Source organism: Equus asinus, chromosome 2, assembly GCF_041296235.1.
Source record: "Equus asinus isolate D_3611 breed Donkey chromosome 2, EquAss-T2T_v2, whole genome shotgun sequence".
Taxonomy (NCBI): domain Eukaryota; kingdom Metazoa; phylum Chordata; class Mammalia; order Perissodactyla; family Equidae; genus Equus; species Equus asinus.
Window position 1 is genome coordinate 60427897 of NC_091791.1, and position 13936 is coordinate 60441832.

General features: G+C 54.7%; 2 protein-coding genes across 3 annotated transcripts in view; one reads left to right on the plus strand and one right to left on the minus strand.

The window, feature by feature from the left end:
- LOC106830631 (cadherin-23) overlaps window positions 1-13936 on the plus strand; it is a 76378-nt gene that overhangs the window by 12831 nt on the left and 49611 nt on the right. The window lies entirely within an intron of this gene.
- The window catches only part of VSIR (V-set immunoregulatory receptor), a 28561-nt gene that overhangs the window by 5544 nt on the left and 9081 nt on the right, over window positions 1-13936 (minus strand). The window contains exons 2-6 of the mRNA XM_014840292.3: window positions 11357-11785; window positions 10561-10617; window positions 4956-5063; window positions 1558-1585; window positions 51-244 (exon numbers count right to left, since the gene is read on the minus strand). Of these exons, the coding sequence (XP_014695778.3) occupies window positions 51-244; window positions 1558-1585; window positions 4956-5063; window positions 10561-10617; window positions 11357-11785 (816 nt within the window). The remainder of the gene's footprint in view (window positions 1-50; window positions 245-1557; window positions 1586-4955; window positions 5064-10560; window positions 10618-11356; window positions 11786-13936) is intronic.

Here is a 13936-nt window from a genome sequence, read left to right on the forward strand (position 1 = left end):
GAGGTCATGACCTTGCAGGACATAATGCTGCAAGGGTTAGGAGCGCTCACCGAGGGATGGGAAGAAGACGTCCCCGGGGCCTGGTGGAGAGAGAGGAGTGCTGGGCTCTGAAAGCAGGTGCCGCCCAGACTCCGAAGGCTGCCGCTGGGCCATGTAAGACAGTGGTGGCCGGGGCTTGGCCTCCGGGATCCCCTGGGAGGGCGGAGAGACCTCAAAGCTGGGGTTTTCAATTCCTTGAATGTTGCTGCCAGAGAATCAGAACCATAGGTCATCTGTGCTACCTGGGGTTTGGCCTCTTCCCTCCTGGCCTGCCCCACTTTTCCACACCCCTCCCTTCACCTGTGCCCCCCACCCCCACCCCCGCGCCCCAGGCCTCAGCAGCCTCTCCCAGCAGGAAGGGAGGATCCAGGGCCAGAGAGGGAGGACCATGGGCTACACTCTTCCACCAGCCCTGAGCTGAGAACATCTGACCATCTGCCCTGGGCCCAGACAGGAAGCCCTGGCTCAGAGGCACTTGCAGGACACTGGCCTCAGGAATCTGGGGACAAGTTTCTCTTTGGTCAGTAGAGTTAATGGCATGCAGATCAAATGTCTGCATAGCTTGTCTTGAGCTGAAGGGAGGGTTCTCCTCTCCTCTTCATGCATAGGAGTGGGACAACCTCTGGAGACCCCTCCAACTCTGAGACTCTAGCATGATCGCTAGCAGGAATTCCTTTGACCTGTCTTGAAAATCATCCCTTTCAAACACACAGAGGAGCTCTGGGTTTGGTGTTGCAGGTACCATGGTCAAGTTCCTGAATGTGGCTCTTTCCTGAGCATGGCTTCCATGCCAGGCTCCATGCTGCCTTCCCACCCAGGGCACACCCACACACACTCCCTACTCCCTATCCATTTCATCCCCCACCTGCCGCCCCACTCCGAGCCCAGTCAGCCTTTGCCCTTGTGGCCTGACAGCTTTCTCCCTGGGGTGCCCTGCAGGGAGGGGCCACAACTCCAGGTGTGCTGGCCTCCTTTGCATGTTTCAGTATCTGCCCAGCTCAGCTGCTTTCTCCCCCTCCCCCACGCCCAGCCAGCTGACCACTGATGCCCGAAGGTGGGTGCATGGCTCATCCAACAGCTTCGGAGCTCAGCCTGCTGGGTGATGGGTAGCAGGGAGAACAGCCAGCACAGATGTGTAGGCCTCTGTGGCAGATGGCAGATGCTCTTCTAACCAGCTGTGCTAGGCAGCTAAACAGCAGCCTACAGAAACACCTACTTCATGACAGCCAGCCCAGGACCCAGGGAGGACCAGGGAAGCCATGTTTGTGTTCTGAGCCCTGTCATGGTACAACCAGTCACCGGGGGGAGAGGGGAAAGGATCCTGGTGGAGGGGAAAGAGTCAGTCTGTCCTGGCTGAAAGGTACCCCTCCCCCTTCTGCATCAGCTCTAGCCACAGTTTGGGCATAGACATTGCCCTACAGAGCCACAGGTTGAGGAAGAGGCAAGGAGAGAGAGAGCCTGCCAAGCTTTGAGGCGGGGTGGGGCCAGTTTTCTCCAGAAGGTCTCCATGGGTCTTACCTTTCCATCCGCACCAGCTCCTGGGCACCTGGGGACGGACAGACAGAGGAGTTAGTCACAAAGGGAAGGCTTCCCCAGATAAGACCCCTGCCCCCACTGGCAGACAGCCCTGGGGAATGGGGGCAAGCTCAGGCAGGGCTGTGCTCAGCCCGGCATCCCACTTCTGTTCCTTCAGGAGGCCCGTATGGTGGTGCTCTGCGTGACTGTCCACAGGTGAGCCCTCAGTGAGCGGTCCTTTTTGACTGGTGATAAATGAAACTGGGGCTGCATTTTCTGAGCATGTAGGACAGCATCTGACCCCAGGAGACCAGAGGTGGCCGATGCTTTCTCTTGTGGTTTGACTCAAGCAGGGTAGGAGCCCCGGGATTAGGGATCAACCAAAGGCCTGGCTTCTACATTTGCTGCTTCCTGTTCAGACATTTGCCACGTTCTGGTCTTTAACCATGATTTACTGGGTGGGAGTGTTGCAAGGTCAGTTCCTAATTAGAAGGTTCCTGGTCCTCTCTGTCCCATCCTCCACATTGCCTAATAGGGTGGCTTTAGAGGTGACATCTCTTAGAGGAACCTTAGGGGGCCTGAGACCCCAGCACTTCTCAGCCATCCCACCACTTTCTGTCCTCATCCACGATGCTGCTGCCTGCCCCACTCTTGGGGTTCCCCACCCCCCAACCTGGCCACCAACCAGATGCAGCGGCCCCTACTTCCCTCTTTCTTGCAGCTCCCCATATACTCCCACAGATCTTTCTCATTGTAAGAGCTCTGCTGCTGATTACTATGGGGAAACAGATGGTGGGGGAGGGCACAAAAACAGAACACGCAGGGGAAGTTGCACAAAAGTTCCTGAAATCTCCGCAGTATCGGAATCATGGCTACCGTTTACCGGGTGACTCTGCATTGGGCCTCGTGCGATGCTCTGTGCTCCCTCAGCTCATCCTCTCCCCCGCCCTGTGGGGTAAAGATTGTTGGTCCCACTCTAGAGCTGGGGAAACTGAGCCTGCATTGAGTACTGGATAGCTTCCACACCCATTGGCCTCTGTGGCAAACCACCTTCCTCAGGGCTCCCAACACGTTCTCTTTCTTGAATGCTGAGTGCGGCTTATTCCTGAGCATGCTCCCTGTGCCAGGCTCCGTGCCAGCGTCCTGCTCGCGTGCACAAATACACTGCCCGTCCACTCCATCCCCGACCTGCTGCCCTGCTCAGGGATCCAGACCTGCTTGGCCTCTGCCCTGTTGCTGGATTCCTGGCATTTCCCAGGTGACTTCTGCTCCCTTCATTCCAGCAGCTGCTTCTCTAGCATCTAAATCGAGAAAAATGACCCAAATCTCCACTCCCTCTCCTTTTCGCACCTGGTTTCTCTAACATCATCCCCTCTGGCCTCTCTTGTGTCTGTCTCTAAGTCTTCAGTCAGACAATTCATTTCTTCTTTTTTTTTTTGGAGGGCGAGGAGGGACTGTCCTCAAAAGTATTTTTATTAGGAGATAAATTATTGACACTTTTCTGTCCATGTTAAATGTGCATATGTTAAATCTGGAGACAAGGTGCTGTGGGGTGGCTGCCTGTCACAGAGTCTCAGAGCACGTACTCAACATTGCTCACAGTGCAGCCCTCACTCGCCCACTGTATGCGCTGGCTCCCTCTTTCAGTCCAGCTCATCAGTGTCCAGTTCCTCTGTCCCTTCCTCTGGGAAGTCCTCAGACTGAAGGTGTCCCAGTGCATGCAATATGGGAGACCAGGCTGACCCCAGGCTCCCTGTGTCCACAGGACACCCTCACAATGTGCTGGCCTGGGGGTGTCCCCTCTCTGATTTTCCTTCCTCCAGCCTGGGACATGGGCAGAGCCTTAGGTCCACCTCTGGGGACCGTGTGAGGAAGGACGTGAGGCAACAAAAGCAGGAACAACCCCCCCACCATCCTCTGCCCCGAATTTGTTTTCTAGTTCCTGTTCCCTGACGGAGGCAGTGCTGTGGTCTGGAGTGAGGGGCACAGAAAGCACCTCTTTATCTGGGAGCTGAGCCTAGCGGGCATGTCTCCCTCCTCATCCCTTCCTCACCTCCATGGAAGTGCTACATGGATGAGCAGGAGCTGACAGCTGCTCTGTAGCCATTTCTCTCCCTGGTTGAGCCCCCGGGTCCTCTTTCTGCTCTAACGCCTTTATCGGTCTTCCCCCCACCACCACCACCAACCTCAAGGTATTTCTCAAGGGAGGCTGCGGGGGCTTTTGTGAGAGGAATATGGATGTCTTGAGAATAAGGGAGAAATGGCCACAGCCCCTGAGTGATCTACTGTGGGGCTCCAGGCTGGGCCCCCAGGAGAGAGGGGTGTCAAGTTGTTACGGTCCCGCCAAAGGAAATTAGGGGTGAGCCACAAGCCACCTGGTGACAAAGCAGTCCTCCCTCAGTTACCTTCTGCAGCCAGGCAGATGGGAAGAGGTGGGGGAGGCGATACAAGGGCCAAGGGCAGAGGACTTCCCACCCTACAGCTCCTGGAGGACTCGGACTGGCCGAGGCTCATGGGTGGGGTCAGAGGAAGAGCATGGGGCACTGTCACCTGCAGAGGAAGCTGAAAACGTGTTTGTGGCCATGACTTGAAGCCTGGCTCCACCACTTACTCGCTGTGCGGTTCCTTTAGCAAGTTATTTAACCTCTCTGTGCCTTAGTTTGCCCAGCTATAAAATGGGGAGAATGGTGGGATCAAACTGGTAGAGTTGTTATGAGGAATAAGTGGAGAATGCATGTGACAGGTTGGCCTGGCACCTGGCACAGCAGCCCTCCCAGTCAGGGGTTGTTAGCTGTAACATTCATGCTGATGAGCAGTTTTATGATGTGGTGAGATTATATTCCCTGGGAAAGCCTGAGTTGAAAGCTCTGAGTTTGAGTCCCAGCTCTGCCACTTAGTTAGGTAACATATGGTTAGTTAGTTAATCCCGCTGATTTTAGGTTTCTCAGCTGTAAGAGGAAGGAGTTGAACTAAGTTGTCTCCAAGATCCCTCCAAGTTCTAACAATCTGAAGGTCATTTTTGTCCCAACGATTACTGTGCTAATTACAAAACAGGCCCACCCATGCACTGAAGCAGATCCCCAAAGGATCTCTGAGTGGCAGCATTTTTATAAACCCATTTGAACTACTCCATATGATTGTTCATTCATTCAACAGATATTTATTGAGTGCCAAGCCAGCAGTGCTGGGGCTGGTGGGCACTCAGGCCCCAGAAATGACACACCTGGTCCCCTCCTCTCCCTGCCATTGAGCCCAGCTCCTCGTAGGGACTGTAGCAGCTCCCATCCCTGGTACCCAGAGGAGCTGTGCCTGCCTCTTGCCTTTGCTAATCCAAGAGCCTGGGCTGCAGGTGGGGCAGGTCACTCGCAGCCCTACCCACCCTACCGCGCCGGGATACTCACGGCGGTTGGTGGCCACCTGCCTTTGCTTGTAGACCAGGAGCAGGATGAGGGGAAGGCAGAGGATGCCTACGATGCAGGCGCCCGTAGCCAGGGCGGCAGCCGTGATGTCTGAAAGGGCAGAGAGGCAGCCAAGGTGAGGCCCCATTCCCACTGCTCCTCCTCAGGGGAAACTGAGACCCAGAGAGGGAAGGCCAGGCAGGAAGGGAACCCACCTTTACCCAGACCCTCAGTGACCTGCAAAGGCACAGAAGGTCTGGGAACCCCATTTCAAAGAGAGCCCTGTGCCTCCCCCACAGTGGCCCAGAGCACAAGAAGTGAGGCCGGGCACTTACGGTTGAGGCAGCACCACGGGAGAGAGAAAGTTCTCATCCTGGCCCACTGGGGGCAGCTTGTTCCCTGAAAAGGGACCGCAGGCCTTTCACAAGACCCATGCCACAGAGGTCAAGGCCACAAGGAGTCCAAGTGATGAAAACTTTTGGAAATAGTGGCAATGGTTGCCCAACAAGGTTAAGTGTATTAATGCACTGAAGCGCACACTTAGAAATGGTTAAAATGGCAAATTTTATGTCATATATGTTTTACCACAATTAAAGATAAATGAATAAAAAGCTGCACTCATGCCCTGAGAGATGGGTGGAGCCTCTAGAAGTGATCTCACACATACAAGTCGTGGGGAGAAAAACGGGGCGGGAACTAGAAAACCGTGATCTTCGTCTGACATTTTTAAATTTTAAACTTTCTAAATTACACAAACACAAATGTATAAATTAAAAAATATTAAAATTTTCCTCCTCCTCCTCTACCCCAGCCCCCCAAAGCAGTCATCACTGTCCGCAGTTTTCTTGTGTGTGGCCTAGATATGCTCCTTGTGTGCAGAGCATTTACACGATACGCTTTTCGTATGACACTTGCTTTTCCCACTGAGCACAGCTGGACATCTCTCTGTATCAGCACAGAGATCTACCTCATTCTGCCTAGGGCTTTATCACGTGGCTCACCCAGAATCTATTGAAGCAGTCACCTATTGGTGGGCATGTAGGTTGCTTCCATTTTTCAACATAACTAATAAAGCAGCAATGGACTCCTTGGGTATGCATCTTTGCTCTCTCAGGCAAGTACATCTGCACATAAATTCTTCCCAGTGAAAGTGCTGAGCCAAAGAGGATGTGCATTTTCTTTTAGGCAATTGCTAAATTGCCCTCCGCAAAGGTTGTACTGTTTTACGATCCCACCAGCAGCGTGAGAGGCTTGATTTATTTTAGTCCATCTGCTGACTCCAGGAGTTTAGCCGGGAACAGCCATGCCCTCAGAACCACAACCAGCGTAAACGCATTTCCTTCCCAATTTTAGCCCTTCCCAAAACGTGGGCCAAGATGCCTACCACAGTGTCAACTTGGCCCCAGGGAGCTCTGAAAAGGTGGATGGGCTGTGGTCTCAGTGCTGCCTTTGCACTAGTATTTGGGAATAAGGGCTGTCTTTATCTCATTGTATTGTGAAACAACCTGATGGTGTAAACAAGCATGGGGGTGGGGGGGTGTTCACACTGCGGAAGAGAGCAAACTGTTTTCAGGTACTTTAGTGGTACAGGAACAGTTGCTGTATGTGAACTGCAAAGCAAGTTCAACTCCACATTAAAGCAGGTTCCCCGCAGATCTGAGCAAGCCTGCATTTTGACGAGGAATATTGAAAGTAGAAGCAGTCTATAATTCTATAATTTCTAAACCTCATCATAGGACCTTACTGTGGGCACTATCTGAGAAGCTGGTTGCAAAGCGCTCTTTTCCAGTCATCACAGCAGGTCTCCCCTGGACTGGTACTAAGCAACATTTGGTGCCGTTAGTCAGGCCTCACTTACTCCAGCTCCCTGCTGGCCGTGGGCTTGGCCTGACCCCCTGCTTGACTCCTGTGCCCAGGCAAAGACGCCCCCTCTGTGGCCCCTTGAGGGGATCAGGATTTGGTTGCCTTAAAACCTGAGCTGAGAGTTGAGGCTGGGGCCCAACTGCCCTCTGAAGCCATGGGCCCCCTTGCAGAGCCCAGCCTCACCACAGCTCCCCACCTCGCACACCAAGTATGGCCATCCTCCTTGCTAGCCATCCAGAGCCAGGCTCATCCTTGGAAGGTGACCAGGCACGGGCAGAGGCAGCTGCCAGACCAGCACCGAGCAGTATGCCCGGCCCTTACACAGCAGGGTGGGATGGGAGGGGCCCCGTGTGCCCAGCGGGTCTTTGTCCAGGGCCTGCAGTACCCCGTGGGTGTATCCAGAGTATGGAGCTTGGTTGGATTCCCCAGGGAAGGGGCTAGATGAAAGCAGACCAAACATCCTGCTGTGTTGGGGGTGGGAAGGTTGCTTCACGGGGAGTTGGGCTGCCCAGTGAAAAACCACAGCCCCTCAGCAACTCAGGACTCCTTGGGCACTCACTTCCTCAGTCTTATTCCTCTTCTGTCACCTCCCCCGACCTCAGGCTGACTTGGGATTTCAGATGATTTCATAGACCAGCTACCCTCCCACTTCCCAAAGATAGCATTAGGAGACCAGAGCTGCAGTTAGAACAGAAGCACTCAAAGAGCTTCTCGGCCGGAAGTTGATCAGGTACCAAAGCTGGCTGTGAGGCACCTGTCCTAGAGCAGGGACTGGGGTCTTTCCAAAGGTAAGCAGCAGTGGAGAGCGGTACCCAGCAGCCAGCCCGGGGCCCACTAAGCACATGGGTCACCAGGCAGATGGCTCTAAGCCATTAGAAAACAGGATATGTGTCCACTGCCTGTTGCCATCTACTTGCCATGGTGCCTTGGCACAGGAGAGTGGATGAGCTGACTTGGGAAGCCAGGCCCAGCATTCTGCATTAGAAGGGATACCAGCCATCACTTCCACAGCACTTACTCTGTGCCAGGCACGGTTCTTAGCACTTTACATATAGTACCTAATTTTAGCCTCATGACAACCTGAAAATTACGTACAGTTATAATCATCTCTATTTACAGGTGAGAAAACTAAGACACAGAGAGCTTAAGAAACTTGGCTGATTTCAGGGTCTGTGCTCCTAACCACTTCACCACACTGCCTTTCACTAGAATAAACTCATTCAGATTGCAACCATGGCCCACACAGTACTTAATTTTTTCTTTAATTGAGAGTTATGTAAAATCTGGACTTCTGACTCTGCTTGAAAATGTAGTGGCTCTGGCAACCCTGAGTCCCCTCCGGGCTGCAGCAGTTGGAACCGCACTTAGAGACTGGCAGCTGGGCACTCAGCGCAGTCTCCACCCCTCCCTCCCGTCTCACTCGCCAGCTCCCTGGCCCCTGGGGCATTTGAGTTTTTGATCCCTGAGTCAGCCCCTTAGATAACACTGAAAGGGACGCACTTGCTCCCCTTTCCCAGTGGACACATGGTGCCCAGAGAGTGGAAGAGCTGCCCAAAGCCCCCACACCTCACGTACAAGTAGAGCTGTGCTGCTTCTCATCTGAGGCCTCAGCGCCAAGACTCCACCTCAGCTGTAGTCTCCAGACCTCCAGAACCAAGCGTCTGGAAGGGGATTAGAAGGAGATTCCAGAGGTCATTAAAGCTACCCCCTGCCCTCAGCAGCCAGGACAGAAGCGCACATGTCCCCTTGGCCCTCAAGGAGCCAATTCACTGTGGACAGTAGCTCAGGAACGCAGGAGCCAGGGTGGGGCGGCACACCCCCTGAATTGGAGAGGAAGGAGAATGTCACAACCTGAGAGCAGAGGCACCCACCCAGCAAGGGACAGTCAAGTTCAAGGGTCTGCCTCACCCTCTGGCTCCTATCAGCTGCACTCCTAGGATTTCCCAGTGACTTCTGTTCCCCTAATTCCAGCAGCTGCTTCTCGAGAGTCTAGATCAAGAAAGATGAACCAAATCTCGGCTCCCTCTCCATTTTGCACCTGATTTCTCTAGCATCGTCCCCTCTGGCATCTCTTGTCTCTGTCCCCAAGACTTAACTCCTATAACTAACTTTTAGAAAGTCAGTGTTGACAGAGGGCAGGGCGGCCCAGCACTCAGGCAGGTTTGCATACTAAGAATCAGGCATTCTGACATCTCCTCTTGGCTCTGGGTCTGAGAGACTGGGAGCAAGTCCCTTCACCTGTCTGAACCTCAGTCTCCCCATCTGTGAGATGGGGCGATGGCAGAGGAGACTGTCTCCAGGGCAGCTCTGCAGGAGCTCCCGGGGGAAGAAGTGGGATGGGGTTGCTCAGAGTGGAAGGAGCAATGGGGCAGTGAGCACTTATGTGCCCACCAGGTGAGGCTCAGCTGCCCTGTGCACAGGCACACCTGTGGGCATGCACAGTTGTGAGACTGCTGCGTGGGAAGGTAGGGGCCACTCAGAGGCCCCTCTCCAGCCTCACCAGGGAGCTGCTGGTGGAGGAAATGAGGACAGCAGCGGCTTGGTGCCAAGGCCACACGTGAGTTCTGCAGTGTGAGGGAGAGGGACTTGAACCAGAGACGTTCTTAGTTCCATGTGGGTCTGGCTCAGACCAAAATGTGTGTTCTAATTTTGTTCCTGGCTAGTCCTTTACTGGTTCAGAAAAACAGTAGTTTGAGTAGAAAGTCACTGTGGCTTTGGCGAGGGCTGTAGTTGAGCTGTCCCCACCCTGGCTTCAGTCTCCGTTGTGTCCTCCGGGAGGCCAGGGAGCAGTGTGCACTTTTGTATCCCCAGGGCCCAGGCAGAGGCCTGTCCACACTGCATGCCCAATAAATACTGGTGGATAGAAGGCTGTGGGAGCTGAGACCCTCCACTCTCAGAAGAGTGGGCCGCCCCTAAGACATCTCCCTTTTGCCTGCTGTGTCCAAGCTGCTGGGCATTCTTGCCTGGCCTCTGAGGGCCCAGGCGCCCCCAGAGCAGCACCCCCATCCCCCATAGGGCACCTCTCTGGGCAAACACCAGGGGACAGTGCATGTCCAGTCTCCTCCCCCGAGCTGGGAATAAGGTGAAGCAAGCACAGTCCCAGCTGTGCTACACTTGTTGGCTGTGGGAATCTGGGCAAGTCATGTCACGTCTCTGGGCCTCCATTTCCATGTATGTGAAGTGAAGATGGTGCTGTCTACTTCCCAGGGTCCTTTTAAGAATCCACTGTGATTATACTTGAAAGGACTTAGCACAGTGCCTGGCACATAGCAGAACTCCAGGACGGGTAGTTCTGCTTCCCTTCTTGAGCCTCTCCCTCCTCCCTCCCCGACACATAAGAACAAGGACATTTTAAGTAGCTGAATCCAAGTCAAGAGGACCCCCCACAGCCCTCCAACCATCCCGTGTGGCCAGAGGGCTGGCAGGCAGGAGCGGCGCCCACTGAAAACAAGCTCAGCAGCCTGTGGCACCCTGTACCTGCCAGGGCGCAGCCCCACCCAGGGAGTCAGGAGCAGGACTCTGGGAGCCTGTGCCCTCAGGCTGTGGGCCTTGGGAGGACAGTGGGCTCCTAGAGGCCGGAGCCCAGTGGCTCAGGTGAAGGAGGAAGCAAAGCGGGGGCAACAGCAGAAGAAGCAGAATGAGGGTTCCGCGAGCTGGAGTAGGGAGGCCAGAGTTCAGAATGGGGTCCTGGATGAGGACAGAGGAGAATAGAGAACCCAGAAGGGCCAAAAGGGTAGTCCCTTACTTTCACTCTCCCTGGGAGAGGGTGGGTATGCGATGCACTTGGATGGTGCTTCTTTGCCTGTGGGAGCAAAGAGAAGGATCATTAGGTGGACATTAGGCCCAGGAGGCCAGGGAGGCTTGTCCAGGGAGGTGTGTCCCTCTCCTGTCACAGGTACTCATGCTAGTGCCCACTTGGTAGCGCTGGCCCAGCTGGACCCTGCACCCCGCCCCCCACGCACACACAGGCATATTCCCACCACACAGTTGCGCGTGCCTGCCCGTTCTTATGCCACCCCCAGTGGCATATGCATACCTGCTGGCGCCCACACCTCCATCCAGTCTACAGCCCCTTGCACTCTCACCTGGACAGACACACACACACTCATGTGTTCCCCAACAGCCATTCGACCATTCACCAACTCATGCCCCAGGTCACATATCACGGCCGTGGTATTGTCATGAGCAGTCACACTCCCAGCCCAGGTTCATACACCCTCTCCCATTAAAAAGTCCCACTGTCATAAACAGAACCACATACGCCCTTCCTTTCCATCACACTCAGCTAACCAGAGAGACTGATACATAAATCTGCCCACACCGTGGCCACCTTGTCTCACACATGCACCCCTGGAGTACCACCCATATAGCATCGTACACCCTCCAGCAGTGTCACACACGGTCACACCATCAGTTACACAGCACCAGGCCCCACAGTCACACTGGCCTTCTCTCCACCTTTCCTTCCCCTTCCAGGTGAGCACACACATTATCCCCACAGTGCCACCACCCACAGGCTATCCCATCCAGGAAGCCCTCACCTCTCTGCACCTGTAGCTCCATAGCACCATGGACCCTCTGCTCTGGGTGGTGGTGCCTGATCTCCACCACCAGGCAGCAGTAGAGGCCGCCGTCCAGTGACGTCAGGTTGTGCATGGTGATGGAGAAGTTGCCATGGTGGTCAGAGACCCACTCCAGCCCATGGCGCTGGGCCAGATCCTGGCTGGTGTTGGCGGCCTGGTGGCTACTGTGGTGCGGGTGAAAGTCCTGGAATGTGACGTTGCGGATGGGCCGGCGCTCCGAGCAGGCCTGCACTTCGCCCCACGAGCTGCGGTACCATGTCTTGTAGAAGGTCACATCATGCCCTTTGGCCACAGGGCCCAAGAGCCTGCAGGTGAGGGTGACGTTCTGCCCCTCAGGACACACGTACAAGGAATACGGCGTGGTGACCTTGAAGGCTGCCACCAGACCTGCTCAGAGAGACGAGAGCCTGTCACCTGCCTGAGCCAGCGTCACTCCCAGTGCTCCCACGGTGGGGAAGAACCTTGGCCTGGGGCTCCAAAGATGTGGGTTCTCCTCAGCTGTTCCCCAGACGCAGGCGCCAGGCAAGTCAGCTGAACTCCCAGAGCCTCAGCTTCTTCTTTAGCTCTTGAACCCAACTCCATCCCTGGCTGTCTGAGAAGAGTCCCAGGAGCTTCCCCAGAGGGGGACCCTCCACCCTGGAGAAGCTGCACGAGGCGTGGGAAAGACTCTGGGCAGGCAGCAGACTGGGCCTGGCCAGCATGTGTCCATCTCTTAGGTGGAGCATGCGCCCTGGCTCCAGCTCCGCCCCCGCCCCCCGCAGGTACCATGGCTCTGCCCACATCTGGCCCCTGGCGCTTCCAGCCTCCATGCACAGCACTATCAGGTGGGAGGCAGGATGGGGAGCAGAAAGGCTGTTTTGGAACAGCAGCCCTTTGTCCTTGAACACCCCTCTGGGGGGCATCAGCACCTTTTGGCCCTTCCCACTCCTGGGGCTAGCCATGCCTTCCCATTGCCTCATCAGTGAGCACTAATGGAGCACCTACATGTGCAAGGCCTGTGCCAGGTACTACATCTCACCTGGATGCTGAACATGTGGCCTCCCCTTGGGAGCTTAACAACCTAGCTGCATTCATGACAAAGTAACCCCACGGGCTACACTGATGCCGGCCTTCAGGGCACTTGGAGGAGGAAGGACATAGCCTTCCTGGGGATGGTCAGGAGACTTTCTGAAGCAGGTAGGGTCTTCAGGGTTGATGGACAAACAGGATTTCAGCAAGTGGAGAGGGTGCCCTGGGCCAGGTGGTGGGGAAGCAGGAAAACCCATGGCGTCTGAGGGACAGGGACAGAGAATACAGGAAAGGTCATCTCGTCCCTGCACCTGTCTGCCACCCCGTCTTCTCAGAAGTGGTTTCTAGTTCCTTTAGTTGTCAGTAAGCAAATGAAGCAATCCCCTGGTCCTCCTTACCCTCCCCAGTGCCCCGGCACTGACCAGGGCGGGGTCCCGGCTCCTCTATCTGCAGTGGGAGCTTCAGTTTCCTCATGTATGCAGTGAGAAAAGGATTAGCTACAACACAGAGTCGTGAGAGGACTGAACGAGGGAAAGACGAGAACACGAGATGTGAGCTGGAATGCCGTCTGCAGACAGAGGAGGGACAGCTCCGATGGTTAGGCGTTAGTGATATTTTAATTTTAACTGGCACCTGAGGGGCTGTTGTAGGGCATGGAAGGAGAGTTAGGAAATATGTACAGAGTCCAAATGGATATGTTCTTTTGATTGCCATTGCCATTGCCTGAGCCCAAGATAACGCCACTTCCTCCTCCAGGCGGCCCTTCCTGCCTTTAGAGCCCGGGACCCACCAGCAGAATGCAAAGCCGTGCCCACTCAGGAGGGAGGCAGCCTGCTATAGCTTTGGAATTGGCCCAGCCTGCACTGGAGTCCAACAGCTGTGAGTCACTTAGACTCTGAGCCTCAGGCTCCTCACTATAAACCAGAAACAAAAACATGGACCTGCCTGCCTGCTGGAGTTGAGCAAGATTAGGAATAATTTACGTGAAGTGCCCCGAAAAGTGCCTTAGTCATCAGTGCTTGATACATGGGAGCTAGATAGGTCTCTAATTCACTTCAGCAATACAAGAAACATTTCCTAGGAGTGAAAACAGTTCTACATAATGGAATGGAGAAGCCAGCTTCAAGTTCTTTCCCACCAAGGTGTGAATGATTGATAACAGCTTGTGTCCAATCTTGGAGTGCCTGCCTATTTAAAGCAGGGTATGAGGAGGCAGCAAAGCCATGGCCCCAAAGAATATGTCTCCATGGGTGGAGTTTTAGGCCCCAGAAGGCAGGGAAGACAGACATATACCAGCGCCTCCCACTCACCCCACCCACATGTGAGAGGGAACCATGCCTGGGAGCCCCAGATTTTTGGAAAGTCATTGCCAAGGTGAGTAGAGATTTCAGAAATTCTTTAGTAAGAAGCTGGTTTCCTCCCCAGGCAGAAACATAGAAGCCCAGAGAGGGAAAATGGTTCATCTGAAGTTCTAGAGGATGTAAACTCAGAACCTGGAGCATGGGGGCTTCAGTAAAGTAGGATCTAGTT